Source organism: Ambystoma mexicanum, chromosome 6q (genome assembly GCF_040938575.1).
Source record: "Ambystoma mexicanum isolate Mex_15411 chromosome 6q, UKY_AmexF1_1, whole genome shotgun sequence".
Lineage (NCBI taxonomy): Eukaryota > Metazoa > Chordata > Amphibia > Caudata > Ambystomatidae > Ambystoma > Ambystoma mexicanum.
The window spans coordinates 1,355,534,820-1,355,550,899 of record NC_090937.1 but is presented as its reverse complement, the minus strand read 5'-3'; the positions used below and the strand labels follow the sequence as shown (position 1 = coordinate 1,355,550,899).

Here is a 16,080-nt window from a genome sequence, read left to right as displayed (position 1 = left end):
GGATTTTCGGATGCATGTCCCATTTCCTTTACTCTTTGGGCAATGGTGAATGTGGTGATGCTCCTACATGGTGTGGAGTTTGCAGTACCTTGACCCCCATTACAGTTATTCTGTTCAAGTGCTTGTAGGCTTACATCTGTGTGTTCTTGTGTTTCAGAATGCATGACTACATGGTTCTGAACAATGTTATCCCCACCTTGGATGAGCGATATTAGTGCTGGTCAACTTCTGAGGTGCCCATGATTATATGAGATTGCCCCCAAACTAGTGTGAGCTACACACTCTACATTCCAGACGTTATTGCCTGTGGCACATATTGCTTCACCCAGTACCTGTTGCATTCTAAGTGGAGCAGAGTAATTGAAAATACCCTTGGTTACCAAGTTCGGCAATTTAATCTTAACCCAATATTCCACATGCAAAATGGGCACCTGCATAACGTGTGAAGGCCCAGATTGTGTTGCGATGCAATGTTGTGTCAAAAGTTCATTAACTCTTATTTGTTGAATGCCAGGCCTCACTGTCATGCCCTTGCCTCCTTTTGGGAAGGGAGGGGTGGTTTTCATCCTCACAATAGTTCAAAATGTTACACTTATGAGTGTGGGGTGGTTCTGAATGTAAATAACATATGTTGCACAGCATTTGTTGGTTCAATGCCTTTCTGCAATGACGCTTTTATGTTGGACGTGACAACATGATTGAACCTTACCACAACGCCATTGCTTTGCACTGGATACAGAGGGGTAGTGTGGTGAATGATGATACTAAATGAGTCTAAACATTGTTCATGGGGCTCCACATGAATTGCACACCGTTGTCCAATATCATCATGTCTGAGAAACCTTCCCTGCCAAAGATCTCTCTTACTATTCGTATTACTGATTTGGTTGCCTAAATAATATGTGGCTAATAGCATGCCACTTTATATTTCCTGAGTCATTATTTGTAATATCTCATCCTTTATACTGTACTTGCTTTATATCTATTCAAAGATAAACAAATATTCAGTAAGAAGAATACAAAATAAAAATGAAAATTTAAAACTACATTAAACAGAGCTGTGTTTTTTTAAGACTGATAAAAGAAATGTTACTTTAGAGTGCATTACTGTTGTGATTTGAGTCTTCTGTCTTTTGTTTCCGGCCTGAGAATGGCTGAACTCTGAATGAGTGTGAATTCACTAGCTGGAATGTTCCCTGTGTGAAAGCTTGAATAATAGTTCTAATCCCCATTGGTTAGTCCTGGAACTGGTATGCCAATGATCCTCTCTAGGTATGTGTATTGCATATGTTCTAAAGCATCCTAAATGCAGCTCATCACATAATGCTAGTTATATGTTGCATCTTATGTCTCGTGGCACTGCTGCTTCCACTGAAACGCCCTGAAATCATGTCTTGAGACGGGGTCACAAGACAAAGACCAATAATAGGGACTACTGTAGGAAAGAGATGTCGGGGTGCCTTTCTCCACAATAAAACCAGAAGTAACCTTCCTTGGCTCCTGTCCACTATATATCAAATTGTGGCCTCTCTAAAGCGGAAACTCCTAGAATCGAACAATCCATAGCGATGAACCGTTCTTTCACTTCATTAAGTATTTGGAATGCATTACCTGTTAAACTACAACTGATTTTGGAATGCCAGAAATAGCTTTTAACTAGATTGTTTTGAATGCTTTAACTTCAATATTTTAGCGACATTTTTAAAAAAAGTGTTTTAGCCAGATTTTAGATGATGCTGCTTTTTATTAGAAAGCGTTGATTTGTATTTTTATGTATCATTGTATTACGATTCTGTTGTTTTATTATTTTTCTGCTCTGATACATGTATTTGTCTAGTTTGCACTGTATAAAAACTGTAAATAAAATACATTTTGCTCTGTCAATTTTTTGTTTAATTTCTATGATATTTGGTAAAGGATGCAAGTCAATATTGATATTTTGTTTAGGCTGCGGATGTCTACTCGCATCCTTCTGTCTCCATCTGCCTTGCATGCTAAAACTATCAGGACTAACCATTTAGTGACTTTCATCTGTTGTATTATGCTAGCTTCTAACATCAACTTAATTTGTGTTCCAAGTTGTTCTTGTAATCTCAAGGGGACTTTTCTCACTTGGTGCTTGATTGGTTGTACCCTTTATGAGTATAATCTGATGTTTGAAATTATTGATTTTCCTGATCGACACTGTGAGTACATTGGAAAACCTTTTAACTAATGTGTTCAGTAAGTTTTCAGACTTGGTTGCTTCTTCTGTTTTGGTAATCTCCTCACTTGCTTTCTATCTCTGTGTGCTGAGGATGAGTATTTGTTGTTTTTCTGGTAGGTTTAAGGCTGCCTGGTGTTTTCAACTGAGCACCGAGGGACATTTGGCTGCTATGTAGATGATTGTTACTGTGAACTAATATTTGTAATTCATTATCTCTTCAAAGTAACCAAGTAGTTTAATATAATGTCCTGAATAGGCGCTAGGTGAGAATGATATGGGAGATAGCTGGCCTATTTCTCAATGAAAGGGTTGTGTGAATAGTTACTTCGATATGACAGAGTAAACTGACCCAGAGCATGCCATGAAGGATACCAGCTTCCCAGCCACTTCCACCAGTATTTTAGGTTCCCTGGTTCTTCTCTGGCCTGTTATTTTCCAAAAACATGTTGATCGAGTGTTCAGAGAGGACTTCTTCATTGTGTTCATCATCTAACATCTATAATGGTTTGTCGATGTTTGCTATGTTGCCATAGCGATTAGTTATTGAAGCTTCATTGTAACAAGTTCTGTGTTTGTTCTGGAGACATGCTTGGGAAAAGGGATTCATGCATCCTTTTTGCGTTCCAAAAAGGATGCATGAATCCTAATTGTGGGAGCTACTGTCTCATCATAGGCAGTGGGATGTGGAGGGCCTCATGATGAGACTTGGCATTAGTCTGCTTCTTGTGCAGGGCTGTGTATCTACTCATCTTGTTGCATTGACTGCATAGATGCAGCTTGTAGTTTGCCCAGCACATTTTCCTTACTTAGGGCGTTGCTCCACATTAAGGACTGTTCTATTGTATTGTTTATTTATTTGTAGAGTGCACTGAGCTGTTAGGCGTCTGGGTGCTTATAAAGTCTTAGGTTACAGTTACATCTTAGGCTACATTTACAGCCGAGGTTACAGTTACATCTTGGGTTATATTTACAGTTACATTTACAGCTTAAACAGCATATAGGAGTAGCAGTAGTAAGCAGAGTAGACAGTTTACATTAGTATGTACATGAGCAACACAGGTAAGGTTACGGTTACATAAATAGGGTTTACATTTGCAGTTTAAAGCAGCATATAGGAGTATCAGAAGTACACCGAGAAGAGAGTTGATATTAGTATGTTAAGTGCAACACAGGTGCATTGCCGGAGAGTAGGTGCATAGAGACCGATCATAGGGTTATGTGTCAGCAGTCATTGGTGTGTAGCCAAAGTTTAAAATTGGTTTTGAAGGAGTGGAAGGAAGCTGGGGCACCTTAGACTAGGGTCAGGGACTCATCCAAGATGTATTCCACAGCAAGCCAAAGGCGATCACACACATGTGGATTGTTCGTCTGCACCATGAGCTGAACTTTTATTACTTCATTTTGAAATGCCCCAAACTTGCACATGGTGGCTAGGGTGCGCAAGTCATTTACATACCATTTTATAGTTTCAGCTGGTTGCTATTCGCTAGCATAGAATATGTGTCTTTTCATAGCTTTTTTGAGCTTTGGCAGGTAGTACATGTCGAGTTTCTCGAGGTTCTCTTCAAACGGGAACATGGGTTGGGCATTTGATATGCCTGCTAAATGTCCTGTGCTGTTGCTCATAAACAGTTAAGCAACTTAGCTTTCTTTTTGGTAGCAGAGAGGAGTTGTCCATTAGAGGTTTCTAAATATATATGGAACTCCTGTTGCACCTCTGCCATGGAATGGCCGGGGTTCTAGGTCCTTTCTGGAACTTGGGAGGGGGCTTTACATGCTGCAGCATAAGGGGACGATTGTTCATCTGTGGGGCATCATTGCCGCCCGATTCCTGTTGTCTGTTGACGGCTGGTAATCTACTGGTGGCTGCCATGTTAACCAAACTTGGTTGCAACCTGATTGTTGCCCCTGGTTCCTGTGTGTTGCCATGAAGGTTTTTATATATCCATTACATATGATATGACATATATTCATTTGTGTACTTTTTATTTTGAATAAAAAGACCTTCAGTGTTTGAAGCAGAGTCCACTGTGTATCTGCTGGATTTGCTATTGTTAATTATTATGTTATTAATGTTTGTTGCCAGCATGAGAGGAAACTGGAATCAGTGCTGCCAGGGTTTGCTGGTTGCCAGGGATGCTGTCTTTCCTCAGTGAGAAACCTGAAGGTGTCTCACCCACTAGTTCCCAGAGATCTGTCATCCAGGTTGCCAGGACACGCCCATCGCTATTGGATTCAGTTCCTGGGGGTGGACCAGTGGGGGAGGATCATCTGGATGGGGGTCTTTGGGGAGTGGAAGTGGGACACCGAAGGGTGAGACGTGGTATCCCCTTCCTTATGACACCTTTTCCCTATCCTGCCCAGTAGGATATTTAGAAACTCTACCCTCCACTTTTTCCGTCACAAACACTTTCCCACTACATGAACGAAAACGCACCAACACCAGAGCCGTTTACCTGACATGTCCCAACACAAGGGTAAGCAGAGTCAGGCAATTGCTGATAACTACACACACATGACTGCCCTTCCCCAAAGGGGAAGACAGAACACAAGAGCACACTTTGAGCAAGGCTGAATGCACGAGGAAGCAGCTATTCTGGGGTGGCAGTTAAAACGGAGGAGAACAGCAATGAAACCTGAAAGGACGACAAGGAGGAATTTGCCCTTGCCCTTTTCAACCCAGACCCATGAAGCCTCCAATAAAGGAAGCGTAAGACTGGGAATCGCAGATGGCGAATGGTGTGACGGATGTCAGCGGTACATGGCACCCTCCCGCACTGATATCCAGGGTGGGGAGAAGCGGTTGCCATTGTGGTACCATCCTTGACTCCAGCGGCAGAAGAAAAGCCAACGAGTGCAGCACAGCCGGTGAGTTGTAGGGAACTGATAGTGTGACCGGACTGTGTTAGACTGAAGGTTGCAGTGGCAACATTCTACATAAAGAAAGACGATAATAGACAGAGGTCTTTTTGTGAATGAGCTTGGTACCAGAGATAGAGTGGTCCGGCTCCATGTGGGCATCCATTCAAATGTCTCTAACTGGTACCCCTCTCATGAAGAAAGAGAAGGTGTTGAACTAGGAACTTTTTGTTGTTAAAACTACAAACACCAAGAGGCCAAGGAAAGACCAGCGTGAAGTATCAAAGTGGTCAAATGACGGTCAAGCCAAATCCCTTGTACAGTCAAAAGTCTTTGACACATTGTGGAAGCAAAGTGAACTGTGTTGTTTTAGGCAAACGTGAACCCGACTGAGGGATGCCTATGAATTGGGCTGACAGTGATACACCCGTGAACATTGTGCCGACAGGTGTGCACCCAACTGAGGGATGTCCAAACTGAATGGTTGGTCTGAACCCGATTGAGGGAGGCTATTGTTGAGAGAAGGATTGGAACCCGGCTTAGGGGATCCAGGGGCAAAGAGTAATCATCCAACGTGAAGATTGAACAAAGGAATTTTTGTTTGTTGTTTATATTACATTAGGCCCTCTGAAGCAAGAGACTTTTTGCATAAAAGAGACGTGGACACAGAAGGCCCTTATATTGAGGAAAAGAATTGGAAGCTCATGCCGGAGAAGCACACAAGTGTGCTGTGCTCAAGAGTACCGCCTTGTCCCGTGCTAACAACGTGGGGAAGGGAGACCCCAGCCTTAACCTCCTGACTTATTCTTTTGTGAACACTTCTTCCTTTTCTTGTGAACATTATCCCACACTATTTTGTAGCATAGCTGTAAGGATTGGCAATAGGTTTTTGAGTATAGGCCCTTTTTATTTGCCTAGATTCCACTAGGTCTGTATTATTATTTGATGTTCATAGCTTGCTCCCATCTTAGATTTAGGTTTAGATTAGGCATTTATCTCACCCATTGTTACAGTTTAATGAACACCCTTGAACTTTGATCACTTGTGTCTGTCTTGCTTTGATACCATGCTTTCCTTACACCTCCCAGTGCAGCTGTGAATGGTTGCAGGTGAACAGCGGTGTGGCTCGCGCTATTCACTCTTTGAAATTTGCGCAAATATATGCGTATGTGTGCAGCAGCATGGTCTCACCGGGGTGATGGCAGTGTGAGGAGATGGTCGAAGGCACTCCCATGGTTTAGCTGTGTCTGGCAGTGGTGACAGCTGGTCTGTGTGGGTCAGGCACCAGATGCCTTTCAGCAAAGGGGAGCACTCAGGAGGCATCTCATCACCATTGTTATATGCTGAGGAATAACGGTGGACAGGAGCCAAGGCAGGTTTCTTCTGGTTTTATTGTGCAGAAAGGCACCTGACATCTCTCGCCTCCAGCAGTCTCTCCTATCAGTCTTGTGACCCTGCCTCAGGCCATGATTTTCAGAGAGTTCCATGGGAAGCAGCAGCACCACGAGACGTGAGATACAATATGTTCCTAACATTATGTGATGAGCTACATCCGGGATGCTTTAGATCATCGTTGCCTAATTTCTGTAATCAACGAAGGTAGGGATACTCCGATGATATTCTGGAGGCTGTTATAAGTTATGGCTACGTTATTACAGGATTTAGGAAAACAAAACATTACTCTTTAGGACATATGCAGTACACATTCAAACACAGGATCATTGCATACCCGTTTCAGGACTAACCAATGGGGAACATTCCACCCAGTGAATTCAATCCCATGCAAGGTTCAGGCGTTCTCAGGCAGGAAAGGAAAGACAGGCGTCTCAAGTTACAACAGAAATGTACTCTAAAGTAACAATTCTGTTATCAGTCCTAAAAAGCATACCTCTGTTTAATGCAGTTTTACATATAAATTGTTATCTTTTTCTTTTTCTCAATGAATATGTGTTCATCTTTGAATACCTAGAAAGTACAGTATAAAGGATGAAATATTACAAATAATGACTCAGAAAGTATCAAGTGGCATGCTATTAACCACATGTTATTTAGAATAATATAGTCTGTAATGTTTAAAAACGTTTTTTCCAAGTAAGTAACTTTACAATGCATTTACCCTTTGCAAGTGTAATTGCCAGAATTGGCCAGTGCTTCTCTCAGCACTCTGACTACAGCGTAATCGTTTAAATTTAATTGGTAAATGTCAGTTTATCTCTGCCAGATGTCACAAAATGCGATGTTGTTTCATCATCCTGTGTGTACGTGACCATTTCCATAGCCACAAGTGTGGGCAATGCTGCATGGGTATCCCACAAGCGAGGCAGGGTAACTGCTGTTACCATCGGCAGCTGGGAGAGGGGCAGCCCCAACCCCCCGTGCCTGCTCCTCTCCTCTCCCTCCAGCTACGGAGACACGCAGTCTCGGCAGCACAAAAGCCACGGAAGGGTAAGGTGGGAACAGTCATCGCACCCTTCCTCCCAACAGCAAGGTGCTAAAGCGCCACAAGGAAACAACCATCAGGCGGGGCCCAAGTTCAAAGATCTGCCCCCACCAGGGGGTCAGACAGTCGGCTATCCGGCCGGGGGCTGCGACAACAGCGGCCCCCACCACACACACAGCAAAGACCCAGGGCCTCCCTGGGTCCTATAAATGCGAGCAGCATGCTCAGAGTAAACATAATCTGTTTGTGGACCCTGAACGGGGACCCAAGCAAACAGGAGGTTCATTGTTTACTCAGTATCTTCCAAATCTTCTTGCTTCTTTACCACAGAACTCACCCACCCTACAAAAGGGGAGAAGAACAAAAAGAAGTACAAGGCACTGTACGGTGCCCACAACAAGTCGTGGGACACAAGAAAGCGGCACGGGTACGAGGGGGTAACCTCAGGACCCGGTGCCCAAAAGTATGATACCATCATGATATGTGATATTGTTATTGTCATAACCCATATCTGTACAATAATATCCTACGGCCTTTTTATTGCCAACACTTGAAACAAGTTGTGAGCCTATCATTATGGGTGAGGGTTCGGGGTTCGGCTATTACTAATGCATGCATATGGGTTCAGCAGATATGGGCATCCTCTCTGTCTAGCCCTCTACATATGTCGGTTGTTAGTGTAATACACAACAGTATGCACGTATTAAACCAGCTCAATGACGAGTCCTTCTTACCAATGGACAGCTTTCTTTAGCACCATCTCTGGATTTGTTTTTAGCCAATCGCTTCTTCTTTTTATGCAGGGGTTTAGATTCCAGAATCATTTCCTCTAATTCAAAAGTAGGATCGCAGTTAAGTCGTCCTTTCTGTTAAAATAAAAGGTAAAATAACCGTCAGAATATTCCCAGAACAACACATGTTATTTAGGTATCGCGTTTGACATTTATATTCAGTGTAACACATACAAACACGCTATTGCTGAGCATATAGTTATTGTACAGATCACATATACATTGCTTTTCATAATAATGTTTATAGGTATTTACATATGTAATGTAATGTAAATAAAAGTAAGGATCGCAGACCAAGACCAGAAGGCATCTTGGTGCTAATTGCCAAAGAAAGAAAGACTACAGGACCACACTCCTGTGAAGCACGAGGGAGAGTCAAGAAGACAACGTGACTCCTTTCCCCAACAGCGTCCAGACAGTACCGGGAGGCTGGCAGATGGTGATTTGAATGCAGGAAGCAGTGTCCACCCGTCACTTCAAGGGCGGGGCAGGAGATCCACAAGGCAAAGGAACTGAGATGCGGAAAAGCCCATGCAATACTCCGAGCAGGAGAAGGACCCCCAAAAGAACCAGTCACACATCCCGGGTGCAGAGAATGTAATGGAAGAGGCTCAGGGACTTGTAGGGGCTGAAAGGTGCGTAAGGCACACACCCTTTACCGGGATTACGAACAGGACCATCTTCCTCATATCAGTACTTGAAGTGAAGTGAAGCCGCCAATGGGACATAAAAAGAGTGCAAGAGAAACTGGGGTTGAGGACCCAACCCATGAGAGTGATACAATCATCTTATTCATGGTAGTACTTGTTATTTTGGAACTTTGGAGAAGGAGTCATTCTCCTGGTACTACTTGGCATGTAAGTGAACAAAATGGGCCCAGCCAAAGAAGAGGAGAAAAAAGGGTCGAGGATCCAATACAAGAGAGCAATACAAATCATCTTCGTCATGGCAGTACTTGGCAGGGAAGTGGACCAAGTGGAGCAAACCAAAGAAGAAGAGGGAAACCAAGGTCATGGACCCTCACAACACTCAGAGTTGGGTGTTGTAAGTGGGAAACCTAATGAAAGGAAGACCGGAGTAAAGGAGTAATTCCCCCTGATAGCAGGAGACTATATCATAACTACTAGGAGAAGGTAGTCATTCCCTGGTAATGTGGACTGGGAGGAAGGTCTAACAAGGCTGGGGAAAGGAGTCATTCCCCCTGGCTAATTTGAGACTGAGACCAAATGCCCGCAGAGGGGAGACATTCTCCTGGCTCATGAAGTAACTGTTATTTTGGAACTTTGGAGACGGAGTCATTCTCCTGGCAACATGGACTGGGAAGAAGGTCCAACATACCTGGGGACAGGGATTGGCCTGCAAGGCTTTTTATTTAGAACTTTAATTTGAACTTTGTGACCAGTGCATGGAGTCAATCCAGCAGGTTGTTAAAGACTGAATGCCAGGAGAAGGGAGGCATGCTCTTGGCCCACTAAGGACCCATTAAGTGGAACTTGGACAATAACCCAGAAGAAGGGAGGCCTTCTCCTGGGACCAGCACAGTGCTTCATTATGTATTAGTTTGTAGTGTAAGAGCCAGAAGTAGGGTTTTCTTGACAAAGGATGGTTCCACTTTTACTTTAACAGACATCCTGACAGACACCTTGGATTTTTAGTTGAGGCAGGGAATCCCCTTCTTGGAAATAGGGAAATTTAGTGTTTCTCTTACTTTAATTTGACGAATAAAAGTCTATATCCCCACATATGCCACCTATGTGTCAGAGTCATTCTTCTACACCGTTACAGTTGCTACTAATAATACATATGTGCTCTGCTCCCTGTGAATGATCCCTCCCCCTTTTTAAGCACCTAAACCCAGACATGGCTATTTGTGGATGACTTCTATAATATTGATTTGCAATAAAGTAATTTTGTAATGTAACAGCACATGATTTTGCAAACCATAGTCAATTTCTTTGTTCTTTCAGTAGGCGAATGTAGCTTATTTTCTGCATCCCCAAGATATTCAAAGAGACAATATATCAAGTATTTTTCTGGTATTAGGAGGTAAGTGAAAGGTGACAGAGGTAACCATTTATGCTTTCATTCCTTCAACTTCAAACCCCTCTAATACTGATTCATGGGAACAGCTCAGGTGGTGAACAATGAAAACAAGAGAGGCCATGCACACAATACAATTGTAAATACGTGGCTGGGTAGCTGTTAACTCAGGGGTGTATTCCACTTTTATGTGGCACCATAGACAACTCAAACGTCATGCCAATATTCTATCAGATGTACCCTGAAATGCTTTGGTTGAACATTGTCCATTACTTGATAGCTACTCCTCATTACTTCTGTATGTTTTGTATGTAGTGCATTCTAAAGCTCCAACATTAAATAAACATTAGTACTGCCAACAATCAAATTCCACAAATTCCTGCTCATGTATTAAGTTATCCTCGTACAAACTACCCAACCCCTGATGTCTTTACATAAAATTGTCTTGAACAGGATACCAATGAATTGTTTGTGACTTATAGAATTGATGAAGAGTAACTGTGTGTGGTTTTTGTGTTACCTCACTGCTTAGTACATTATCTATTTTTATATATGTTGTGCTGGGAATGCTGAGGATAACATTTACTTTTTATATCCTTAATGAATCCAAATATTCACATTGCTTAGTCGTCCTTTATTACTGACATTTTCAACAACATATTTTAATTCAATTAATTAATTATTCTATGGTCAGTGGTCTTTGAGATCACTATGGACTTTTACTTGGTTGGAAGATAACATTTTAGTCAGCTTGGGGTTTAACACATTGCCTCTGCACAATTGTTAATCTCTTGTTTTCTGTAAAGAATCCTGGGCCAAATGTGTCAGCAAATATGTCAATACATTCTTGCCCCATGAATGCTTTATTTAATATGGTCTTACCTAGGAACAGAGCAGTACATGTTTAAACTGGAAAGCAATGTTAAAATTGTATCAGCACAAAGTCCATCAACATGTGTTTCCAACTGAATGGATTGATTACCTCTGCACTCCAATTTGTTTGAAAACAGTGAGGAGATCATATTGCCTACTTTATAACTCGGTAGTTAGCACAGGAGGTTTACAGGAGGAGGAAAAACAGCTATAACTGACAACAAATTAAAACAATGAAATAACAAGCTAAGGGAACAGTACAACCACCACAAGACCTGAAAACACAAACAAGCAAGGTGAGTAGAAAGGCATTGTGAACAATTGAATTTCTCTTCAAAGCAGAACCTTAATGCAATACATGATGGAAGTGTGTTAACTGTAGTAGCAAGAAGGTAAGTCCCAACAAGTGGTCAAAAACACAGGGCACACATGCCCAGAATCATTCGATCTACTGTATGAAATCATTACAAATTCAATCCTTTCTAAATCCTTATAGCTGCAGTTCTGGAATTGGCTCAAAGCAATGCATATATATACAACCCACAATCCCACTGATTCAAATCACGCACACAACAATGCGTTCAACATCCATGCAATTAAATATAGAGCATGTAGACCATGGTATCTTCGACAAGAAGGACATGCAAACTCTTTACAACAGACCAATGGGAAGCACTGACGTCTGCAATACAAAAAAGACTGGTAGAAACCACGATTAATGTACCTTGTACAGAGTGAACATTGCAATGAATGAAACCTCACAACGTTTGTGCAGGGAACTCCAACATGGAACATCATTGCAGGACTCACCTTTCGCCTACAGAAAAGTCAGAAGATCCATAGATTAGGTCCTGAATGTAACTGTGTGTCTGTAATGACCAAGGGAAGGATTCAGCTTGTATTGCATGCATTGGCATGAACCCAGACAAAGCCAACAGCAACATATCACAAACATACACTCTGTTTGTGTTTTCAACAGGCATGACAACAAATAACAGCTGGCAAATACATCAGTATATGGGTCCTGGCATGGCTTTACGTAATAGAAAGGCACCCGTGCCTGCCATTTTACTATTGACTGATCAATTCCCATTGACACTTGTTTTCCTGCATGATTGAATGCATGGGGTTGCTCACCAACACATTGTGCACTATAGTATGTACAATGTGGTATCTCAGAAGACGTCAATCATGCCCATTTACTAAAGGGTCCACTTGACAAACGGATACAGGTTGTTGAGTGGGGGAGGGTGATACCATTCCGGCCTCTAGCTGTCAAGCCACGCTTAGAACTGTAGGACTAAGGAAGTCCTGATTCTTCTCTTTGCCACGTTCTACACCATTTATCTCTGGATGCAAGACGTAGGACAGGTTCTAGACACATTAAAAACCACCACACACTTTCACAGTTATGCACTTTTATATTCAAACTCATCAGAAAGAACAGATAGGCAATCAAACCACTTCATATTTTGTAAACATGAAAACATTTGTGGTAAGTGTTTGCATTGGACACATGTGACAATAAAGGAAAACACAATCTATAAGAATAAACACTTTGCATTGGGTCAGCACAGCAATTCAAATATAAGTGATTTTCCCTCTAGCCTGGGAGATCCTAACTGGCACTCTTTGGCTAAGAAAGCAATGCACAGTGAATACACGTTCATCTCTCAGTTTCTCCCCTTTCCTTGCCTAACGTTGGTTTGGTAGAAAGACTATGAAATTATGAGATTATGAGATTATGAATGATGAAACCCCCAGCTAATATTTAAGATTCTGGCTACATTTTTAATCCTTTGGTACCAGAAGAACTAAAGAAGTTCTGCCTTCTTGTCTACTCTGACACCTTGTCAATTAAAATACCCTGCAGAAAGGGGTCCTAATTGATTGTCAACCTATTTATACTCACACTGAGCTCTCTGCTTTTTGGAATGATCACCTCACACTTGGCTTGCCAGGCACTTCTTTCAGCCAAGTATGACTCGGCCCGTTTCTGCCTGCACACTGCCCCAGATTCGAAATACGGCCTTCAAAGAACTCACTCTGCAGTTACACCACTGTCCAGCCCAGCCCAGCCCAGAAACCTCGCCAGAGACAGCTATGCAGGACAGCCCTCTCCTTTCAGTCTCACCAAGAAGATTGAAAATCAAACCCTCCTTTCTCTTTTCTCCCTCTTTTAAACCTCTCATTGAAAACCGCCTTTTAGCATATGTATCCGTATATTTTCTTTACCATTTTTCTAGCCTCTTCCGTTGTGTCACCTGTTGTCACCTGTCACACCACATGCCAGAATCTTCCTCCATCCATCCTGCCACTTCTGATTCTGCTAGTGTAATTTTCCAGCACCTGGCTGAAATGACCTTTGGACAGTATTCTGCATAAAATAACTTCCCAATAACATTGCATTTTGCATTTTATTCTTCCTTCCTGCTTCACACAAAGAAAACTTCAAGAGCTATTGTGCTGTAACACTGTACACTGTATGCACTGCCTTGTGAAGCACTGCTGTTCAGCTTTCAATTTTGCATTATTTTCTGAAACTGATAATGTTGTACAGCATGGCCGGGGTCCACTAGCAGTTTCAGAACACAATCAAGTTCCCTAATAGGGAACTCTTATCCCACAAACACTTATATGAGCCAACGATTTAAGGGTATACATTTCAACAATAAGTAGAAGTTATTAAATTGTTAGGATATAAAATGCATCAATATGATCTTTCATGATAAAGTACAAAAATATTTTAAAAAATAGTTTTTCCTTGTTTTATCAAAATGATCCAAAGCAGTATTCATTGACTATCAAAAGTATTTATTCATCAGGCCGAAAGCATTTCGAGATCACATATCTCTTCATCAGGGGCACATTTTCACATCAATTCTATAAAGAAATCAAAAATAATATATATTTTTTTACATAATATCATAACCAGTTAGATCATCTGAAGTTTATGAATATCACAACCATTTCTCAAAAAGTACACCATAATTCCACCCCCCAACGGCCCTTATTCCTCCCGGGGCATCTGTATAGAGTTAGTTTACTTCTCCTATATTGCTTCAGACATATATGTATCTAATTTACAACCTCATGTCATATACAAACCAACAATTTGCTACACAGTTATTATGATGTGTAAATAACTGTCCGTCACCAAATGGTGTACCTTCTCAGGGGAGAGTCAACTCCGGTTAGATGAATAAACTAAAGAGAAATCCCTGAGTCATACTAATTCTTGCAACAAGTAGAGCCTGATCAAGTTCCCTAGCCTACTTCATGTCTTATGTATAGTTATATAGATAATGGTATCGGCTAGGCGAGGCGATCTCAGTTTAAAATTAACAAAGCAGTAGCTAGGATTAGTTTGCGTAGGTGGTAGCAGCACCTATAATCAAAGGAAGTCAAATTGAATATCCATTCTGTCTACTGAGTTTGCCAATAGCATATTAAAGAGTACAATCCTTAAAATAAAAGTAAAAGGCCAGGAGGTCAGGGACCCCCTACGCACCCTAGAGTAGAGTCTGTAAACCCAGGGTGGTAAGGAGAATAAGGTCAATCCCGCTTAAAGCCAAATGCTGTGGATTAAAAAGAATTCAGAACATAATTAAAGAAGAACCCTACATAGTGCAGACTCGCTCTAAAGCAGAAAACCTGATAAGCTTTACCAGCAGTCTTCTAGAGTGTGTATAGTAAAATCTCCCGCTGTAAAAATAGAGCAGTAAAAATTGCCATCATTTATATTGGCGTGTAGGCAGTGTGAGGATGTCATTGCGCTTGCAGACCCACTCATCATGTTTGTCAACAACATCTGTATAAATATTAGAATCAACCATAAGTTTGTGAGCTTAATTTTAGCTAAAAGACCTGCGTCCATTACACCAATGACTCAATAAATAACAACGGTAGCCAAATACTGTGTGTGTATACAAGTGTATATATTATCGTTTTGTCATCACGCTGAGCGTGTGTGTCATCATCCACAAGAGCTGACTCATGGTAAGTATAAGCGTTTACATTTACATCCAGGTAGAAGGATTCCCTCATAGATGGTGTTATTATTTAAAGGCCTCCATTGATGATTTTCACCTTAGATCCTGCATGCTGACGCATGAAAGTCTAAGGTAAATAAATGTATTCTTAATGTTAGTATGAAAACAATATGCTAGCTCAAATACATATCATAAGGCGAGTATACCCCTATGGAGGTGTACAACTGAATCATCCTCCCTAGGAACGCATCATGTTCCTGACAGTACCTCATATTTTCCATAGGTTCTGCAAGTGTATCTTCAGTGTTGGTAATGAGCGTAATACAATTGCCATACCGTACGACAGTTCAATGCATGTCATAAGGACCGACTGCCCTTCTCTATGCTCACAATCTGATCACCCTCCCTGGGAACACAACCAGTCCCTCCGTGTTCCTCAGTTTCCCCAGATAAAAGCAGAGCACACTTGGGCCCATCAGAAACTTCAAGCCACAAGAACGGAGGACTCAGCCATAGGACAACGTTACAGTGATTTATTAGAAAACAAACAGGGATTACACCAGAAAATCAAAGTTTGTCCAGAGATCTCAGCTGCTAAGCATGTGTCACCAACTTTTATTTCAGTGTGATGTCACAAGGGACAAGGGAGGATAGCTTAGGGGCAAAGCATTTGTCTTGTAAGCAAGACAACGCGGCGCAACACAGGTTTGACTCCCGATCCTGTGCTTAGAAACCACTCGCTGGTATTAAGCATGTTATAAATGAACAATACAATTAAAATTAAATTAAATTAAATACAGGTTCCCTTCTGGGACTATGTGTATTGGTCGGTCTGGGTAAGATACATATAGAAAATACATTAGTTGAGGGATTGGCTTC

At 41.7% G+C, this 16,080-nt stretch overlaps 1 protein-coding gene across 1 annotated transcript in view; it reads right to left on the bottom strand.

Moving 5' to 3' along the window:
• STK32B (serine/threonine kinase 32B) overlaps positions 1 to 16,080 on the bottom strand; it is a 2,582,157-nt gene that overhangs the window by 437,402 nt on the left and 2,128,675 nt on the right. Inside the window, exon 10 of the mRNA XM_069631970.1 lies at positions 8,240 to 8,371. Within this exon, the coding sequence (XP_069488071.1) occupies positions 8,240 to 8,371 (132 nt within the window). The remainder of the gene's footprint in view (positions 1 to 8,239; positions 8,372 to 16,080) is intronic.